This window comes from Bufo gargarizans, chromosome 4, assembly GCF_014858855.1.
Source record: "Bufo gargarizans isolate SCDJY-AF-19 chromosome 4, ASM1485885v1, whole genome shotgun sequence".
NCBI classification, from domain to species: Eukaryota; Metazoa; Chordata; class Amphibia; order Anura; family Bufonidae; genus Bufo; species Bufo gargarizans.
Genome location: NC_058083.1, coordinates 507,335,643 through 507,357,172, shown reverse-complemented (window position 1 = coordinate 507,357,172; position 21,530 = coordinate 507,335,643). Strand labels below are relative to the sequence as shown.

Sequence of the window (21,530 nt, the reverse complement as noted above, 5' to 3'; positions counted from 1 at the left end):
TTACTGCGTAATGTAATAATGAGCTCAGTAATTAGGGGAATAAAACATAGATTTATGATCAAAGACGATCAGGACGATCACCGACCAATACAGCGCCAGTGCAGCGCACACACTGCCCGCTAACACCGCCACCAACCCTGCCCTGCTGTAGTGAGGGTACCGGGCCAGTATGTGTGTGATACAGGCAGAGACTGAGTACTATATGTGTGCCTGAGTGTAGTGAGTGTGCATATGCATGTATGTTCTGCGTATGTATGTAGAGTGTGTACTGTGTGCATGTATGTAGCAAGTATGTATATGTATGCATGTATGTTATAACTGTGTGCATGTATGTCGTGACTGCATGTATATAGCAAGTGTGCACATGTGTGAATGTATGGTAAAAGTGTGTACTTATGTTGTGACTATGTGCATGTATGTACCAGGTGTGCGTATGCATGCATGTATGTTGTGACAGTGTGTATGTATGTAGCAAGTGTGCCTATGCACACGTGCTCTGACTGTGTGGATGTATGTAAAGAGTGCGTACTTATGTTGTGACTGTGTGCATGCATGTAGCGAGTGTGCATATGCATGCATATAAGTTTTTATTGTGTGCATGTATTTTGTGACTGTGCATATATGTAGTGTCTGTATGCATGCACTTATGTAGTGATTGGGTGTACGTGAATGTACCTGTGTATAGTGAGGTACTGTATGGCGGTATTGTCACATGGGGCAGCACCGCGAGCATGGAAGAGAGTACAGCATGTGACGCTCTATGGCATTGTGTCTATAAGTAAGAGAAATCTGTTCATTTCTTGTTGTGATAGTGGAGCTGTATGAATTATTTCTACATGTTTGACAGTTTTATGTAGGCGCCGTCTAGTTGTATTATTTATGTATGATTTGCCAGCACTGGTTGTCTCCTATCAGGTAGCCTCATGAGCAATGGAGAGTATGAGTCCTGAGTATATAATAAGGAGAAAGTTTTAAAAAGGTGTTTATGTTGTGTTAAAGGGTTTATCCAATGAAAGGTATTTATCATGTATCCACAGGACTCTGATCCTGAGAATAGAGGGTCCCCAAGCCCCCTCTCCACCGCTCCATTCTCTTCTGTAGGGCTTGTTTTTATCCACTGGTAGATTTACATGGGCACTGTATGGCTGTATAATACATACATGGCATGACAGCACTATTTGGGCACTGTATGATGGTAATGTCATGTGAGCATGAATGAGAATGAATCAAAAGGTGTGTAATTATATGATAGTCCTACCCTAGAAATGAGTCCAATAGTGTGTGCAACACATACCATGCTACGGAATTCCACTTATGTAACGGTTTAAACCTATTAAAGGCTATGTACACCTTTCGGGGCGTTTTTTAAAATTATTATTGCATTGTACTCATTTTCAGCTAAAAAATCAGTTTTTCAATTAAATCTTTATTAAAAATGTTGAGCCAATGTCTTTGTGCAGCCTTGAGTTTCTCTAGTAGAACTTTAACTCTGTTCCATCAGGCAGGGAGCTGATGGGCTCCTTATCTCTGACCCAATAAACACTCATTATAGCTCAGTTCTTATCTTACTGATAAGAATGTGGCTTAAATACGTGTTTATGACCTTTTAGTAATTTAGAGATAAACACAACACACCAAAAAAAACTGTTAGCCCTTTGTGACAGAACGGCTCAATATTTTTTAATAAAGACCAATTGAAAAAAAGATTTTTAGTCCAAAATGAGTAAAATGTAACCATAAAAAAAAGTTGCCCCCAAAGGTGTACATAGTCTTTAACATTTTCCAGGTTCGATATGGACACCAGAAACCCCCTGTGAATCAAACGGAAAAACTTTTAGATGTGCACAAGACAAGATCTCAGATTTACTCCCCGGCTGTCACAGTCAGAGAGGTCATGGGCCATATTGAGAAGGAACCTTGTGATGTGAACGTCAGAACTTCTACGAATCGAAGTCCGCCCAGGAAGAAACCCTATAAAGACCCCCTAAAGAAAACCTACAGCGGAGATCTCCTGGACAAACACCCTGCAAGCTTCACAAGCACCAACGAGCCTTTCAAGCCAAGGTTACTCAAGAAACCCTCCAAGTCCTTTGTGTCAAATTACAAGTATTACATGGCTCCTAGGAAGAAGAGTTTGCGAAGAACATCATCCGGGCAGGTCCATCTTCAAGACAAGAGGTAAACTTCAGACATTACCCAGATATATCAATATGTGTGTAAGGCCTCATGCACACGACCCTTACAGAGACCGTCTGTGTTGCATCTGCATTTTTTGCAGATCCATTGACTTAAATAGGTCCGTGGTCTGCAAGTGCAGGACATGTTCTATCTATTCGCAGAATGGACTTAGTGATGCAGAAATGGATCATCTGTATTTTGTGGATGTGCGAACCACAAAACGAATACAGTCATGTGCATGAGGCTTAAAGGGCTTATCCTGAAAATAATATTGATGACCTATCCTCAAGATAGGTCATCAATATCAGGTCGGCTGGGGTCCAACTCAGATTGGCCTTTTCCTAGGCCGTGTGATGTCACCGTACATTGGTCACATGATACAGGGGTGGGCAACCTGCAGGGAAGGCAGCGGCTACTTACAACAGCTGATCGGCAGGGGTGCCAGAACTCGGACATCATTATGATTTCCTGGATAACCCCTTTAAGAAATACTCTTCAATGAGCATATAAGTAGGTTACAAGCATCTACTTGACCTCCCATCTTGGTGACTACCGTTTGAAGGTCTGACTTCCAGTGTTCCTGACAAGCAACTGATAAAAATCTCGGAAAATGCTGCAGCCTCTTTCTAGGCCAGTGATGTCACGTCCGTCCGTCACATGGCACATGTGCAGCTCAGTCCTATTCATGTGAATGGGACTGATCTGCAATACCAAGCACAGCCACTATTCAATGTACGGCGCTGTGCCTTCTACACTATGAAGAGGCCCCAGGGCTTATCCAGTCTCCGTGGCCCCTTTAAATAGCTAATCGTGTGGTGCCAGGAGTCAGACCCCACCAATCAGATATTGATCTTCTGGATAGGTCATCAATATTTAAGTTCCGGAAAAGCCCTTTAATAATGTATTCAGGAATTGTGTGGTCATTAGTAACCTAATAAAATGTAATTATTGCCTTGATTACTGCCTGTCCACAGTAATATTACATTCCGGATGTATTTCCATTGGTAACGCACATATGATAATAGCTGATTGCTGCCTCCTGACTCTATTGTTTTATAAACTGAATTGTCTAATAATATGAATAACGGTAATATACTATCAATTAATTCATTTCAATTACAACTAATTCATAGGTCACTGGAAAAGTGCAGTCACACAACAGAATCAGTAAGTATAGTACAGTACTAATATTATAGAGATGGGTGTGCTTAAAGTAATGTGATAGATAGATAATAGATAGATACTGTAGATAGATAGATACAAAATAGATAGATAGATAGATAGATAGATAGATAGAGAGGAAATAGACAGATGGATAGACAGAGAGATAAATAGATATCAGATGGATATGCAATACCCCAGATAGTGTATTTTCAAATTGTTTGGCTTATAATGCTATGGCAATGTTTTATTTATGTTATGTACTGTTACACCTGCAGATGGTGTATGAGAGGCACTGGGAATGGAGCTAACCACTCCCCCCTTCATAGGAGTGGGCTGTTCCAACTTCCTGTCAGGAGAGAGCTAGCAAGGCTAGTGAGGAGACAGGGAGTATGTCCATCATCTCCTGCTCCTTAGGGCCAGAAATCCATTTCCACTGTGAGGAACACTGCTCCAGGCGGACAGAAAGGTCCAAGGGCAGATGAATACATCAAAGTTACGGCGTTCCAGGCAGCAGAGTGATCAGCTACAATCAGCTTTACAGACACTGCTGCAAGGTGGGGGATAACAAGTTAAGACACCCATCACCCCTGGGCTGGATAGGCAAATCTGAAAGCCTGCATGACATAGTGGACACCTACAGTCTCAGGTGCCAGCTTAATAGCCATAGTAAAGAAGAATCAGGAGAGAGGGAGACTTTGTCAGCTAGCATGTTTTTGAGTACTAGAGATAGAAAGATAAACAAAAAATCCACGGCACTCGCAAAGTAATGTTCTTTAATCACCAGACAGCGACGTTTCATTCCTCTTACTGGGACTTTTCTCAAGTCCCAGTAAGAAAACTGAAACGTCACTGTCTGGTGATTAAAGAACACTACTTTTAATTTACTTTCTTTGGGATTGCCGTGGAATTTTTTCATTTTTCATCTTTTGGATGGTGGATCGCTTCTACATCCACTGGCACACTGCAACTACTTGAACGCTATGCTGCTTACACAATTTTAGTTTTTCTAGGTAGATATATATAAGATAGATAGATAAATAGATATGAGATAGATAGATAAATAGATATTATCGATAGATAGTTTTTAATATACAAAATAAATGGAATCCTATCTTCTCCTGAAACTCATTACTGTTAGAAAATTCTAGTTATTGTAGGGCGAGCAGAAACAAATTATCGGGCCCCGGGGTTGTATCACCTTGCTTCTTTTTCGCTGGTGATCAGTAAGAAATACAAATGTGATACCGTAATTAATTATAGATTATGGGCAGTCTATTAATCAAGGTCTCAGTGGTGGAGATTGGCATCTCAATTACCGTACTCCAGGATTTCCAGCCAGCAGACATGTCGTATGCTGAACCTCTGACTCATTCCCGCAGATTTTCGGAACGACCTTGCTTGACTGAAAGGAAGCATTTATACTCATGAAGGATCGTTTCCTCTAAAATAAAAAAATCTCAAGTAAATGTGAGGCCCTGGCTTGTCCTATTCCATCCCCGCGACCGCCATTACAGCTCATACAGGGAGTGCAGAATTATTAGGCAAATGAGTATTTTGACCACATCATCCTCTTTATGCATGTTGTCTTACTCCAAGCTGTATAGGCTCGAAAGCCTACTACCAATTAAGCATATTAGGTGATGTGCATCTCTGTAATGAGAAGGGGTGTGGTCTAATGACATCAACACCCTATATCAGGTGTGCATAATTATTAGGCAACTTCCTTTCCTTTGGCAAAATGGGTCAAAAGAAGGACTTGACAGGCTCAGAAAAGTCAAAAATAGTGAGATATCTTGCAGAGGGATGCAGCACTCTTAAAATTGCAAAGCTTCTGAAGCGTGATCATCGAACAATCAACCGTTTCATTCAAAATAGTCAACAGGGTCGCAAGAAGCGTGTGGAAAAACCAAGGAGCAAAATAACTGCCCATGAACTGAGAAAAGTCAAGCGTGCAGCTGCCAAGATGCCACTTGCCACCAGTTTGGCCATATTTCAGAGCTGCAACATCACTGGAGTGCCCAAAAGCACAAGGTGTGCAATACTCAGAGACATGGCCAAGGTAAGAAAGGCTGAAAGACGACCACCACTGAACAAGACACACAAGCTGAAACGTCAAGACCGGGCCAAGAAATATCTCAAGACTGATTTTTCTAAGGTTTTATGGACTGATGAAATGAGAGTGAGTCTTGATGGGCCAGATGGATGGGCCCGTGGCTGGATTGGTAAAGGGCAGAGAGCTCCAGTCCGACTCAGACGCCAGCAAGGTGGAGGTGGAGTACTGGTTTGGGCTGGTATCATCAAAGATGAGCTTGTGGGGCCTTTTCGGGTTGAGGATGGAGTCAAGCTCAACTCCCAGTCCTACTGCCAGTTTCTGGAAGACACCTTCTTCAAGCAGTGGTACAGGAAGAAGTCTGCATCCTTCAAGAAAAACATGATTTTCATGCAGGACAATGCTCCATCACACGCGTCCAAGTACCCCACAGCGTGGCTGGCAAGAAAGGGTATAAAAGAAGAAAATCTAATGACATGGCCTCCTTGTTCACCTGATCTGAACCCCATTGAGAACCTGTGGTCCATCATCAAATGTGAGATTTACAAGGAGGGAAAACAGTACACCTCTCTGAACAGTGTCTGGGAGGCTGTGGTTGCTGCTGCACGCAATGTTGATGGTGAACAGATCAAAACACTGACAGAATCCATGGATGGCAGGCTTTTGAGTGTCCTTGCAAAGAAAGGTGGCTATATTGGTCACTGATTTGTTTTTGTTTTGTTTTTGAATGTCAGAAATGTATATTTGTGAATGTTGAGATGTTATATTGGTTTCACTGGTAAAAATAAATAATTGAAATGGGTATATATTTGTTTTTTGTTAAGTTGCCTATATCCCCCTAAAATAGCTAAAACTAAAAACAAACTAAAAACTACTTCCAAAAATATTCAGCTTTGATATTAATTAGTTTTTTGGGTTCATTGAGAACATGGTTGTTGTTCAATAATAAAATTAATTCTCAAAAATACAACTTGCCTAATAATTCTGCACTCCCTGTACAGGGGTTGCTCTATAAGTCAGCCGTTCTAATCTGTAGGACAGTGTCACTGTTAAGCCCTGCCACAGACAGGGCTCCATATAGCTACATTACTAGTGCAGGCCGGGGAGCTTTTACAAGACTCCTGGCTGCTATATAAACCGTACAGCTCCTCAGTATAGGTGTCAATATCAATATCAGATCGGCAGGGTTCTGACACCCAACACCCCCACCAATCAGCTTTATGAGGAGACAGCACGCGCAGTGCGCATGTGCCTTCTGCCTTCTCTCTTCCTGCTCTGCTGAAAGCAGCATCGGACAGGAAGAGAGACGGGAGACCACAGGTGCACACTGCACACGCCGTTTCCTCACACAGCTGATCAGCTGGGTTGCTGGGTGTCAGACCACCTCCAATATGATATTGATGACCTATCCTGAGGAGCTGAGCATGTGTATTCGTGTCAGTGAGAGGACAGAGAAATTAGAAAAAGAACACACAGCAGGTGGCGCTATAAAGATAGATTTCATTGAATAATACAGCAGCTATAATAAATGTTTAATTACATGCAATTTAATTACATAACAAGTGTATTCAGATACAGGTGCTGGTTTGAAAACTGTAGAATATTTTCCAAGGGACCACCCCTTTAAAGAGGACCTTTCACCACTCCTGACTTGTCTGTTTTAATATCTACATGCATTCCCAATGTAATAATTCTGGAGCATCTATTCTTATGGCTCTATGTTGTGCCATTCCTTTATTATTTCTACTAGAAGTTATGAATGAATTGCCAGCAGCCTGCAGTAAGGGTACAGAGGGGAGGTAACCAGTTGGGGGGGTGTCCCTGCACAGACTCACTCTATCCAATTAGTGCTGTCATTTTCAGACTGTTCAGGTACACGCCCCCAACTGGTTACCACCCCTCTGTACCCTTACTGCAGACTGCTAGCAATTCATTCATAACTTCTAGAAGAAATAATAGAGGAATGGCACATCATAGAGACATAAGAATAGATGCTCCAGAATTGTTATTACATGGGGAATGCATGAAACTATTAAAACAGACATGTCAGGAGAGGTGAAAGGTTATCTTTAAGTATTTTTATTTAAGAATTCTAATTTTTTTTCTTTTTAAAGGTTGACTTAAAAAATGTATTGATAAAAAGGCTGATATCTTTTAAGAAAAAGTTTAATTAATTTTTCTTTTGCAGAGGGCAGAAAAACAGGGAAATATGGTGGAAAGAACAAGGCGAGTAGTAATAAACCAGTTTCCTTTAGGTGGTTTTGTGTTTTTGTGGTTTCCTAACACCATTATATGACAGAATTAAGGGGACTCACGACCGCCCTGCTAATCAGATTACCCCCAGAAACTGCCTTAGCGGTGCCTGATTCATGGAAATAAGGCTTCAGATATAGATTTTGGCCATAGACATGGATGTGGACCCAGATGACTTCACCATGACCATACGTGTTCAGCTACATGGAAGATGCATGTTAGGCCATCTTCTCAGCTTGTTCTGGGCGGAGCCTTCATTGCATCATATTTGATGGAACGAATAGTGTTACCCCCCCCAGGACAGGAGTGCCTAGTGTTTGTTATCCCCACCACTCACTTTCTATGACCCTTAGTCCAATTCCCCACTACCCTTCTCACTAACAATCCAGGGGGGAGTTCAGAGTAGTACTTCACGCCGGTAGAAAAGGAGATGCCTATTCAAGGGCCACATAGTAGCCGAAATAATGTAAAGCCTTTTGTAAAAAAAAAAGATTGCAAATCTCTAAAGGATGCAAGGTGTGTTGAAAAAGGCAAGTTCTAGAGCATGCAGTGCTATGAATGCAGCTCTGGGGTATAATGCAGGATCAGTACAAGATAAATAGTTCATTCTTGATTCTATGGACGTTTTCTGGTGTTAAAGTGGCTGCGCTCTAACGATTTCCTGCAGGTATACATGGTCAGTGAGGAGACCCCGCGTACCCCAGAATGGCAGGAGTCACACCACCAAGCGCTAGTGTATTCTGTAAATGGCACGCAATGTGGCCGCTATCTGCCGATCCACCCTTCAGGGCTGTAAGAAAGAAGCTTGATAAAGAATGTACAATGGTGAACTTACCACAGAGGCAGACCAGGCAGCTGCTATAGGGCCCTGTTTGGTCTCATCACCTGTAATTTAGTTAATCACCACTAGTAGAGGGAATCAAACTGTAGGATATAGCAATGCTAAACTGAAAGGTGTGGTAGAATCCGATGACTGGTAAGCATAGCTGGAGGGCCGATGTAGCAGAGCTGAGCTGGAGAGCCCGGCTGATATAGCAGAGCTGAAGTGGAGAGTCCATGTAGTAGTGCTTACCTGGAGGGCTGATATAGCAGAGCTGAACTGGAGGGCCTGGCTGATATAGCAGAGCTGAACTGGAAAGTCCATGTGGTAGTTAATACCCCAGAGTGGCATTCATCACCCAAGTTCAACAACCCTTTTTGCCTTTGCTTCGGACTACACCACATCTGGGATCCAAGGATATCCAGGTAGGAGCACCATGACACGTGCCTATAACATCTCCAGAGACACTGTAGGCCACTCTACACCACTCTGCCAATCCTACACCTGGGTACCAACAACCATCTAGTTAAAAGGGACTCCATGTCCTCGTTGCTTAACTGCAACTGGCGTCATGACTACTTGCTCTAACAGAGGGACATATAATCGTAGATACCCTTTAAGGGGCAAGGGATCCCCCAGATTCCTGGTAGTAGGCCGCTGCAGTAGGGCTTAGCTGGAGGGTCTGTGTAGGAGAGATGAGCTGGATGGCTGATAAAGCAGAGCTGAGATGGAGGGCCAATGTAACAGAGCCAAGCTGAAGGACTGATGTAGCAGAGGTGAGCTAAAGGGCTAATGTAGTACACTGTGGCGTAATTAGAAATGACTAGACCCCACAGCAAATTTTTGAATGGGCAATCCCCCCCCCCCCGCCCAGAAACTTCATTACAACCCCCTCCTCCCATTCAACCCCAATTCCTGTGGCTAGTCAAGATCACTTTCTCAGATGAGGCCCGGTAGCTGCTCCGTCCGTTTCCGGGGCCCAGAAAATATTTTTTTTTAGTTCCCCTCCTGTGTGGGCTCCTTCTGAGTTCGGGCCCAAAAGCAGCCACTTCTCCTGCGTCCTCTGTAGTTGTGCCGCCAGTAGCAGAGCTGAGCTTGAGGATTGATGTAATGTAGCTGAGCTTAACGGCCAATGTAGCAGAGCTGCTGAATCGGGCATCGATGTAGCAGAGCTCCCATGGAAGGACGGGTAGTACAAATTGTATATTGTTATGTTTGATATGTTTTACAGTTTGCTTTGGGCCTTAGTTATCAGCAAGGGAAGGTTGGCAGGAGCAGGGTTAACCACCCTGTTCAACCCTTCTTGGTAGGAGTGGACTGGTCCTGCATAACCTCAGACAGGAGAGGAAGCACACTGCAGAGCTAAAAAGTCTTGAAACTCTAGACAGCAGAGTGAACTGCTACCATCAGCATTGAAGACACTGCTGCTAGGTGAGGGACTACAGCCATGACACCCATCATTAAACAACTACTAGGCCATTAATGAGTGCTGAATTGCCACCAACCAACCTGCCTTAATATCCTTGCTGGTGCTGGAGAGGAATTGAGCCTGCTGCTACTGTACATATTCAAAGTTCTACATTGCACTTACTAAACTGCACCGATCCCCAGGGAGCAATGGCCTGAGGAAGCACACCATGACATAAAACGTAATCAGGGCCACTACAACTCTTATCCTCTACACCGGCGCCTTAGGGTGTCGCTGAGGATGTAGCAGGGCTGAGCTGGAGGGCCAGAATAGCAGGATGCAGTAATAACCTGTATAATTAGGGAGTGTCCCGCCACCTGCGGCGGGTTTAAAAAACACGTCTGAGTGAGGCTATCAGAGCGGAAAAGGAGGAAAGACTTAGGTCAGAGGAGGGGAGCAAGGCAGTGCACTGTGCTGGATTCGGGACAGGTGAGTAACACCCTATTCAGACTAGTCAGCCATATCGTTTGCTATATGGAAAGAATCAAAGGACTCAAAGGTCTGAGGAGGGCTATAGGTAAACCTGGGGGCCTGTGATTTACAGTGAATAGTAATACCGCCATAACACAACCCATATAACAATGCCATATAATTCCGCCATACGATCCTAAATGCCAGTATAGTGTCCACAAAACATTCAGCTGTCCATCCATAATACAGGACACCACTCCCTTCCTCAGTGATCTCCAACCGCAGGCTCACAGGTCATGCTGGGAGTTGTACTTTTGCAGCCTGGAGGATAAAGTCAGTATAAATACCCCATGTATGATAACAATACTCATGTCAGTGCAGCATAGTGTTATGCACAGGGCGATTAATTTGCAGCCTACAGAGGAGAAGTGCAATGATGTGTTAGACCCCTTCAATTATCGCTTGCGTGTAATGGCCTCCATTAATCACACAAAATTACAGCATCAGTAAACAGGATAATAAAACAGGAGGATAATTGTGTAGTTCAGCAGTCATCTCTGATAGGAACGCACCAGGCGTAGGACACCATGCAGGGGTCAGCAACCTCCAGCACTCCAGCTGTTGTGAAACTATAATTCCCAGCATGCTCAATTCACTTCTATGGGAGTTCTGAGGACAGCGTGTGCATGCTGGGAGTTGTAGTTTCACAGCAGCTAAAGTGCTGGAGGTTGATGACCCCTGTACCAGACTAGCCAGAAAGAGGAAGAGTGCTTTTTTCTAGGCACCCAAGTGGTACTTTGGGGTACAATTCTTCCCCATCCTTTAATTCTTTTAAGGGGCAAATGACCAGTCCCTTCAATTGTAAGGGAACACTCTGGAAAAACCTACATCTAGTGTTATTTCTAATGGAGGATCCTTGGGGGTGAAGCATGAAACAAGTATTTATGTGTCATGCCCTGCTCAGTTTTACCCGGAGCGTTCCTTTTAATCCACATGTTCCATACTAGACATGAATTTGTCGCTTCAATTTTTAGAGAACACTCAGTAAAAACTGATATCCTGTGTTGTTCACAATAGAGGATCCTCTGAGGCGGAGCATTACACCACGATTGTTTCTTGTTCTGTGAATCTGTGTGTCATGCCCTGCTCAGTTTTGCCTGGTACATTCCTTTAGGTCACATGCACATGTTGCATATTACGTATGGATTTGTTGCACGGATTTGCATGCAGAAAATCCATAGTCTACGGGCACACGGCAAAAATAATACACAGTGGAAATATCAGATGAATATTTGCTGCAGAAGCCATGGAATAAATCCAAAGCTGACCCTCAGAATTCTGCCACGGAACTGTAGTTTGAATGTGATGGATCCGACCTTGAATAAACCCCATGCAATGGAGTTCTAGCGAGCCCCTGAGGAGCCGGTGCAGAGGATGGGTGTTGTGTCACAGTGTACTCTCTTAGGCTGCTCCATGGAGATTGGTGCAGTGAAAAGGTGGTTTAAGGAATCAGGCCAGAAGTAGAAGAACAAAAGTCTCTTTGCTAAGTGCAAAACAGGAGTTGTAGTAGATCCAGCAGGAGTTGTATACAGCACAATTTTTCTTCCCAGTTGATGAGGTATGATGGCAGGCAAAGTGGCAGTTAATGGCAGCTCTAATGGGCTATCTTGCTGATGTCTGTCTCATGACCTCCTGGCTAACAACTGTATAAAGGCACGTGTGGCTATAGGTGTCCACTGTCAAATGCAGGCTGAACTGAAGTATGGTGATGGGTGTCTTAATATGTCTCCCCTCACTTGCAGCAGGGTCTGTACAGCTGAGGTTGCTGATCACTCTGCTGACTCTAAGGCCTCTTTCACACGGGCGTCATGTTTTTTGCCCGGATAAGAGCCGGGTGCGTTGCGGGAAAATGCGCGATTTTCCCGCGCGAGTGCAAAACATTGTCATGCGTTGCACTCGCGTGAGAAAAATCGCGCATGTTTGGTACCCAAACCCGAACTTCTTCATAGAAGTTCGGGCTTGGGATTGATGTTCTGAAGATTGTATTATTTTCCCTTATAACATGGTTATAAGGGAAAATAATAGCATCCTGAATACAGAATGCATAGTAAACCAGTGCTAGAGGGGTTAAAAAAAAAAAAAATAATAATTTAACTCACCTTAGTCCACTTGATCGCGAAGCTGGCATCTCCTTGTGTCTCCTCTGCGTTGAGCGGCTGAACAGGACCTGGGGTGAGCTGCTCCATTAAATACAGGTTAAGGACCTTCGATGACGTCACTCCGGTCATCACATGGTACGTCACATGATCTTTTACCATGGTGATTCACCATGGTAAAAGACCATGTGATGACCGGAGTGACGTCATCGAAGGTCCTTAACCGATATTTAATGGAGCAGCTCACCCCAGGTCCTGTTCAGCGCAGAGGCGACACAAGGAGATGCCAGCTTCGCGATCAAGTGGACTAAGGTGAGTTAAATTATTTTTAATTTTTTTTTAACCCCTCCAGCGCTGGTTTACTATGCATTCTGTATTCAGAATGCTATTATTTTCCCTTATAACCATGTTATAAGGGAAAATAATAATGATCGGGTCTCCATCCCGATCGTCTCATAGCAACCGTGCGTGCAAATCGCACGGCATCCGTACTTGCTTGCGGATGCCATCCGATTTTCACACACCCCATTCATTTCTATGGGGACTGCGTCACGTCGAAATTGGACAATATAGAGCATGCTGCGATTTCAATTGACTGCACAAGTGATGCGTTAAAAACAACGCTCATGTGCACAGCCCCATAGAAATGAATGGGTCAGGATTTAGTGCGGGTGCCATACGTTCGCCGCACGGATCGCACCCGCACGGAAAACTCGCCCGTGTGAAAGGGGCCTAAATGCTGTAGCTTTGAAGAATATCTGTAGCCGGGGACCTTGCAGTCTCCCTGGAGTAGTGTCCCTCATGGATGGAGCTGGATCTGAGATCCTTTGGAGTGGGAGCAGATGGTTATGGCCCCTCTTTTGACAGAAAGTAGGACCAGCCACTCCGAATGCAAATCTGTGCAGAAAATACACAGTGTGCACGTGGCCTTAGGGGATCTAATGGCTCTTATGATAAATAGGGTCCTATGTGGTCAGGGGTGTACTTAGCCTTTCCTCTGCCTGAGGCAAAAACTGAAATGGCACCCCCCCATGCTAATTTCTTAACCTAACCCCTTTGCCTAAATGAAAGCACTCATTGCCCATGGCTGTTCCGCTGCCCCTCTCTTGTCCCTACCTGTTGCTGCCTGAGGCGATCGCCTCACCTGACCTTATTGGTTTTCCGCTGTATGTGGTAAAAATAAATAGTGTATATTGAGTAATAAGAGGACTCTACTATGTCATCAATGCTTTCTCGTCATGTAGATGCTGCAGTACCACTTTTCACCACAGCCACAAACTATAGGTCTCAATACCACAGCGCCCCCCCAAGTGAGTTGGGTTTCAGATGAAACGTAACGCATTGCAGTCATGATAGCATCACTTTGATATGAAACTGTAGCAGCCTATATGTGCATATTAGTGTCATGAATTTAGCCCAACTGGCGAAACTCCAGCCATTGTAGAACTAATACTCCCAGCATGCTCTGACAGCTAATATTACCAACCCCTAAACCATCTAGTACCCCTATGTGAGTCCAAATCTCCGCTTCATCGCTGTGATCATTTGGGGGCATTGTTTAGTCCATTCCTCAGGTTCCTCTAATGTCCTGATGCTTTTCCATCTACAGAAAAGAAGACTTGAAGTATCTCTGTTTTCTTGAAAACCTCACCAATGACATAATACAACGAGGCTGCAGGTCCCATAGGTGAGAGTGAAGTCCTGTAATCTCCTCGGAGTATATATAGAACTTCTCCGTCACTTCCCGTGCACGTGTAACTTTAAACACCATAGACAATATTTTCGGTGGGGGTCCAAAAACCTTAATGGTTCTACAGCTGTCCAATAAGTCCCATCTTCCTTCAGCTTCCTTCATGTCAATCATGGATCATTATAGCCCCACTGTAATTTGGGTTAATGGGTTAATGCTGCTGTTATGTCCCTCCCACATGCTTTACACTGAAGCTCTGCTTGTTTAGATTTGAGAAATCTTCTCCAACGTTTCGAGGAGATATCTGATAAAGCACATCTCCTTCCATTTTCAGTGCCATGGAGCGCGTGTTTCAAGATCACCTTCACCGAAAGCAACCAAACATCGATAATGTAAGTCATGGTGATTTCAAGGTTTGCGTTGCGTTGTCTTTTAGTTGATGTAGTGGATCTGACATAGTAGAGAAGTTAAAGGAGTACTCCAGTAGCAGCAACTTATCTACAATCTACTGGATCAGTGGAGGTCTGACCGCTGGGACCTCCGCTGCTCATGAGAAGCGGGAGTCCTGTGTCCCTCATTTGAATAGAGCAGCAGTCGAGCATGTGCACTGCAAAGTCTATGGGACACAGCAGGGTGCAGTGATGAATGGAGCTTGATTCAAACAAGGGACACAGGACCCCCGTTCTCGTGATCGTTGGAGGTCCTGTCAGCTGGACCCCAATCCATCTAACAGTTGTCCATAATCCAGTGGATTGGCAATAATCTGTGATAACTGGAATACCCCTTTAATGTGGAGTGGAGTATATATTGTGGGAGTCAAGTCATAGGAGGCACAGGAGGGGTTGTCATGGGTGCAGCCAAAAGAGCTGCAGAGATACCGGTGACACCCGGACCCTTATGGCTATGGCCTGGAAAAACGGTCCATGTTACGGCTGCATTCTTGGACTCACTGTGTGTTAGTTTGGCTGAGACGAGCCGTGGTCAGTCCAGGAAATGCAGCTGCCCAGTGGTGGAAATACTGCAGTGGCAGCTACGTGGCCCGCAGTATCATGAGGGCCTGGGACGATCACTTTGTGAGTGCTGGCAGGTGAGGACTGTAAGAGAGGTCTATCAGTCACCACAGTCCGGGCCTCATACTTGGGCCTGTGCTTTCCCCATTGCAGTGACATCATCGCACTTGCTGGGCTGAGAAGGAGAGTGCATGGGCCGAGGATTGTCCCCCGGCCTGTTCGCTCAACTGGGGAGAGTGGAAAGTGCTCCGTTCATCGGGGGAATGGGGCTGGGGGGCAACAATACTGTTAATTGAGCACTAAGGGGCATAACAGGGCATTCTACTATGTGGGGGAACTAAGGGGGCATTCTACTGTGTTTGGGCACAAAGAGAGCATTCTACAATGTGGGGCACTAAGCGGGAATACAGGGCCGGGCAGCATACTGTAAAGCGCAATGTTATTTTCATATTTTTTACATAACTGAATGGGTGAGGGGCTTGTATGGTGAGCAGGGGTGGTCTTAACTAACCGTGGAACAGGGGGTGCGGGGAAGTTGCTTGGGAAAATGATGGGGAGGATTTTAAAAAAATCCACTATGGGACTTAGCCTTTTCTAGTTACGCTCCTGCGGTCGTCACATTATGTTCACTTCAATGGAGCTGAGCTGCAGTACCAGACACAACCTGCGGACAGGTGTGGCGCTGCTTTTGGCAGAGAGCATGTTAAATCTAAGAGAAGGCATTGTACCCTTGATGACACAGACTTAAAGAAGAGCCATCATCAGCTCTCTGTTATCAGACAACCCAGGAGATCCACATTTTTAAGCAGCTTAGCTTAGATAATGGTCTGTCGCATGTCCCCCAGGACTATGGGCTCTAATAGTGGAGATGGACGTCCTAATCCAAGGTGCTATCAGGTCTAAGATAATAGAATATAACACGCATAGAAAAGGTCAGAGGGAAGACGTATTCACACCAGCGGGGACAGAATCTGTATAAACCAGAGTCATCGTCTGAACGTCAGTCGCTACTCCATGTATTCGTATTGGGACCAATGGCAGGAAATCGTGGTGCCAATCTAGGGGGTGCTATTTACAGGGAGGGTTAAAGGGGGATAGGCAATGAAATATAGTGGTACATGTTATTTATTGAAGAGACAACTAATTGTCATCGGCGGGACCAGGATCACGAGGGTCACCAGATAGTCAGTGATGTCATGTAAGGGGATAGGAAAGGAATAGAAGTGCATCATGTCTGCACGGAGGAGCGTTAGAGCCTGTCACAGTGGAGCACCTACCACAGAATGCACAGGAATGCTATGGGTCTGTTGCGGCGGGGGGCCTAGTTCTTTGCCTGCTTTTGTGAGATTATCATAGCAGATAGCTAAAGTCACCACTAGGGGGAGCTCACTGCAGACAGATTTATACAGCTCCTACTTAAAAACATGGTTGCACCACATACATCGGTTCTTATTGAGAGGTCCAGAGTTATGGAACCCTCTCTATGATGTTCATCTGTCCTACTTTGCCTGATGGGACACCCCCAATAAAGAAGCCATTCCAGTCCATGCAGTCATGGTTTTTAAAGCAGCAATTTCCTGAAATCAAAGCCACGACCATAGCCTGACTGCATACTAGATACTTTTTACTGGGGGGGGGCGCTCTTTCGAGAGAAGTCATGCTGAGGTCAGGAGAATTAAGAGGCCAATGTTCCATTAATCCCTCCATTCAACGCTATAGGACCATAGTTGCCAACAGTCCTTAATTTTCAGAGACAGTCCCTGCAAATGTGTGCTGTTCCGTGCAGAAAATGGGAGCGGTGGATGGACTCACCAGGTTAAGGCTACTTTCACACTGGATCGGGCAGGGTTCAGCAAAAACGCTTCCGTTACTGATGATACAACCGTCTGCATCAGTTATGAACGGATCCGGTTGTATTATCTTTAACATAGCCAAGACGGATCAGTCATGAACTCCATTGAAAGTCAATGGGGGACGTTTTCTATTGTGTCAGAGAAAATGGATCCGTCCCCATTGATTTGCGTTGTGGGTCATGACGGACCCGTCTTGCTCCGCATCCCAGGACGGAAAGCAAACCGCAGCATGCTGCAATTTGCTCTCTGGTATGAGAACGGAATACATTTTGGAGAATTCCGTTCTGTTCAGTTACGTTTTGTCCCCATTGACAATGAAACAAATTGGACAAAACAAGCGTTTTTTTCCGGTATTGAGACCCTATGACGGATCTCAATACTGGAAAATGTTAACGCTAGTGTGAAAGTAGCCTAAGGAGTGTTCCCAGGGGTGGGACTTACATGTCTTAAATTTATCACTATATTCAGTCCACAAGGTAACAACACCTTCACCTGACAGGAATACTCAATTATACTACTAAACCAACAACATATGTGTCACAGTGGGGAAAACCCCCACCGTGCGGTGTCGAAGGGTAAAAGCATCCCTAATCCTCTCCCTGACTCCTCACCGTATGAGCGGACCCCGATGGTAGGACGACTCATACTCAGGGTTCCTAGAGACCCTAAGTCGCCCTGGCAATCCCTCACCAAGGAGCAGGGAAGAGACGACCTGTTCATCCCAATCATGGAGGAATAGTAGTCTCTATCTGGGGCCAGGCTGCAAGGAGAGGGGAACACATACAGCATAAGGAGATGGCAGGTAAGCGAAACCAATAACACACTTACCTGCCACAGACACTCTGACTGGAACCCGTGCACTAGTGCTGCTGTCCACACCAACATTAAAGGACACAGCACACACCACAAACCACACAGGAACCCAGGACACCCATAGATGCAATAAACATGAGACAGGGGAATGTCTAGCAAACATGACACCAAACACCACCAGACATGAAACACCAAACTAGACATACAAACACACTGAACATAACCCACTCCATACAAATGGGGACAGGAAGGGAAGGAGACACCGGGATGACATTGGTGACCACAAGGTTAGCCCTCACTGGACAGATGGAACACCCTGGACTGGAGCAGAGCTCCAGAACCAACCACAGCTGAAGTACAACAGACTCCAGCCAGGAAACCACAGAAGATAAGCCAAGTGACCACACCCAGTCAGGGAGTTAACCCTTACAGCACCAGACAGAGGGAGGCTAAAACCTAAAGGGGAAGTGCACACACAAGCAAGCCAAACATGTAACCACCAGCAACAGCATGCGTGGCAACCATGTCACGGCAATCACCCAGAAGGCCGAGACACTGCCACAGCATGCTCCAACAGCAACACGTTTCCGCAGGCAACCGCAAGTGTGGCAACAGTGTCACAGCGTACACCATAGGCCGTGACAATATGAGTAATACTCTGTTCCTTTAAAAATTAACTTTTTATGAAACATGATTAAAAAATACTAATTACCATTTTATTATTACAGTAGGGACTCAAACATATAGCGCCATAGTACATATTCAATCACAGAACCATAACGGCATGATAGTATAAAGGTACCAAAAATCTTTTAATGCCCCACATCTATCTCATTAAAGTAAGGTACGGCCGACTACCTCTTTTTAGTTAGTTACCGACAGCAATGATACATGGGGTTAGCGTAACACATCCTGGGCAGTTCAATACCGCCTCTGAACCAACTCCTAGATATTTACAAGGCTTTCCTTACTGTGCAATGGATGATAAAGATATAATGTCATATAGTTAGACTGCAAATGGACCTTACAATCTGTAACACACCTTAGATTGACTTCCCCTCAACGCGCGTTTCACGTTATTGCTTCTTCAGGAGGAGAGGCTTAAGGGAATACCGGGATACGCTTTTAAAGCGATATTAGCCTATCAGATGCTAAAGACTACTGCATGTGGCTAACCCGTCTTTAAGGCAGTATTATCGGCCCATGGCCAATCCCTGCCTGCCACATATGGGCTACTTCCGCCCTTCCCCTGAGTCCGACGCCAGGACCTAGGTGATGTAGGTTGATGTTGCCAGCGTCTCATCTCCTCGGAGACTGACAGAAGCGCCGTGGCTGCGGGACTCACCATGCGCACGTAGCCATTTTATTAATATCTAAGAAGTGGAAAAGCAAATTGTTTAAATTACATGTCCTAACATCAAACCCTGGGAAAACGACAAGCCTAATGTAATATATATCACTAGAAGGGGCTTATTACCTATTAAGTGCTATATTGTTAAAGTGCTTAACGTGCCATATTGAATTCTTATTCCTAATTCTTGATAAATAATTATTTGTGCAATTGTTCATAAATATTTCACATGTGATTAATAAAAATGCTATCATATCCAATACCAAAATGTATACAAATGCAATATAATTTATATAAAAATCATGACCGTGATTGGTGAATAAGAAAAAAGGTGACACATTATCAAGTGAAGTGAAAACAACAAAACCAAGTGAAATATATATCAATTAATATAAGAATCCATTGTGTGCATGAATAAAAATAAGATAATAAAAAAACACCTCTCCTAAGACACTTCCTTTTTATTCTTTGATGGTTTTATTCCATTTTTGCATTTTCTTCCCTTTTTCTCTATATTTTACTCCATCTTCTTATTTAACTTTTCTTGGCCACTCTTTGCAGTATATACTGAATCTCCTCACTTTCTAGATGGCTCCACACTAGAGTTGAGCGAACACCTGGATGTTCGGGTTCGAGAAGTTCGGCCGAACATCCCGGAAATGTTCGGGTTCGGGATCCGAACCCGATCCGAACTTCGTCCCAAACCCGAACCCCATTGAAGTCAATGGGGACCCGAACTTTTCGGCACTAAAACGGCTGTAAAACAGCCCAGGAAAGGGCTAGAGGGCTGCAAAAGGCAGCAACATGTAGGTAAATCCCCTGCAAACAAATGTGGATAGGGAAATTAATTAAAATAAAAATTAAATAAATAAAAATTAACCAAAATCAATTGGAGAGAGGTTCCATAGCAGAGAATCTGGCTTCCCGTCACCCACCACTGGAACAGTCCATTCTCAGATATTTAGGCCCCGGCACCCAGGCAGAGGAGAGAGGTCCCGTAACAGACAATCTGGCTTCATGTCAGCAGAGAATCAGTCTTCATGTCATAGCAGAGAATCAGGCTTCACGTCACCCACCACTGTAAGAGTCCATTTTCATAAATTTAGGCCCAGCACCCAGGCAGAGGAGAGAGGTCCCGTAACAGAGGATCTGGCTTCATGTCAGCAGAGAATCAGTCTGCATGTCATAGCAGAGAATCAGGCTTCACGTCAGCCACCACTGCAACAGTCCATTGTCATAAATTTAGGCCCAGCACCCAGGCAGAGGAGAGAGGTCCCGTAACAGAGGATCTGGCTTCATGTCAGCAGAGAATCAGTCTGCATGTCATAGCAGAGAATCAGGCTTCACGTCAGCCACCACTGCAACAGTCCATTGTCATAAATTTAGGCCCAGCACCCAGGCAGAGGAGAGAGGTCCCGTAACAGACAATCTGGCTTCATGTCAGCAGAGAATTAGTCTGCATGTCATAGCAGAGAATGAGGCTTCACGTCAGCCACCACTGCAACAGTCCATTGGCATATATTTAGGCCTAGCACACAGGCAGAGGAGAGGTCCCGTAACAGACAATCTGGCTTCATGTCAGCAGAGAATCAGTCTGCATGTCATAGCAGAGAATGAGGCTTCACGTCACCCACCACTGCAACAGTCCATTGGCATATATTTAGGCCTAGCACACAGGCAGAGCAGAGAGGTCCCGTAACAGACAATCTGGCTTCATGACAGCAGAGAATCAGTCTGCATGTCATAGCAGAGAATGAGGCTTCACGTCACCCACCACTGCAACAGTCCATTGGCATATATTTAGGCCTAGCACACAGGCAGAGCAGAGAGGTCCCGTAACAGACAATCTGGCTTCATGTCAGCAGAGAATCAGTCTGCATGTCATAGCAGAGAATGAGGCTTCACGTCACCCACCACTGCAACAGTCCATTGGCATATATTTAGGCCTAGCACACAGGCAGAGCAGAGAGGTCCCGTAACAGACAATCTGGCTTCATGTCAGCAGAGAATCAGTCTGCATGTCATAGCAGAGAATGAGGCTTCACGTCACCCACCACTGCAACAGTCCATTGGCATATATTTAGGCCTAGCACACAGGCAGAGCAGAGAGGTCCCGTAACAGACGATCTGGCTTCATGTCAGCAGAGAATCAGTCTGCATGTCATAGCAGAGAATCAGGCTTCACGTCAGCCACCACTGCAACAGTCCATTGTCATAAATTTAGGCCCAGCACCCAGGCAGAGGAGAGAGGTCCCGTAACAGACAATCTGGCTTCATGTCAGCAGAGAATTAGTCTGCATGTCATAGCAGAGA

The 21,530-nt window shown here is 44.8% G+C and overlaps 1 protein-coding gene across 1 annotated transcript in view; it reads left to right on the top strand.

Annotated features, from left to right (window-relative positions):
* LOC122935917 (spermatogenesis-associated protein 7 homolog) overlaps positions 1 to 21,530 on the top strand; it is a 288,666-nt gene that overhangs the window by 234,290 nt on the left and 32,846 nt on the right. Inside the window, exons 6-10 of the mRNA XM_044291865.1 lie at positions 1,787 to 2,178; positions 3,312 to 3,345; positions 7,581 to 7,618; positions 14,110 to 14,187; positions 14,525 to 14,582. Coding sequence (XP_044147800.1) covers positions 1,787 to 2,178; positions 3,312 to 3,345; positions 7,581 to 7,618; positions 14,110 to 14,187; positions 14,525 to 14,582 — 600 coding nt within the window. The remainder of the gene's footprint in view (positions 1 to 1,786; positions 2,179 to 3,311; positions 3,346 to 7,580; positions 7,619 to 14,109; positions 14,188 to 14,524; positions 14,583 to 21,530) is intronic.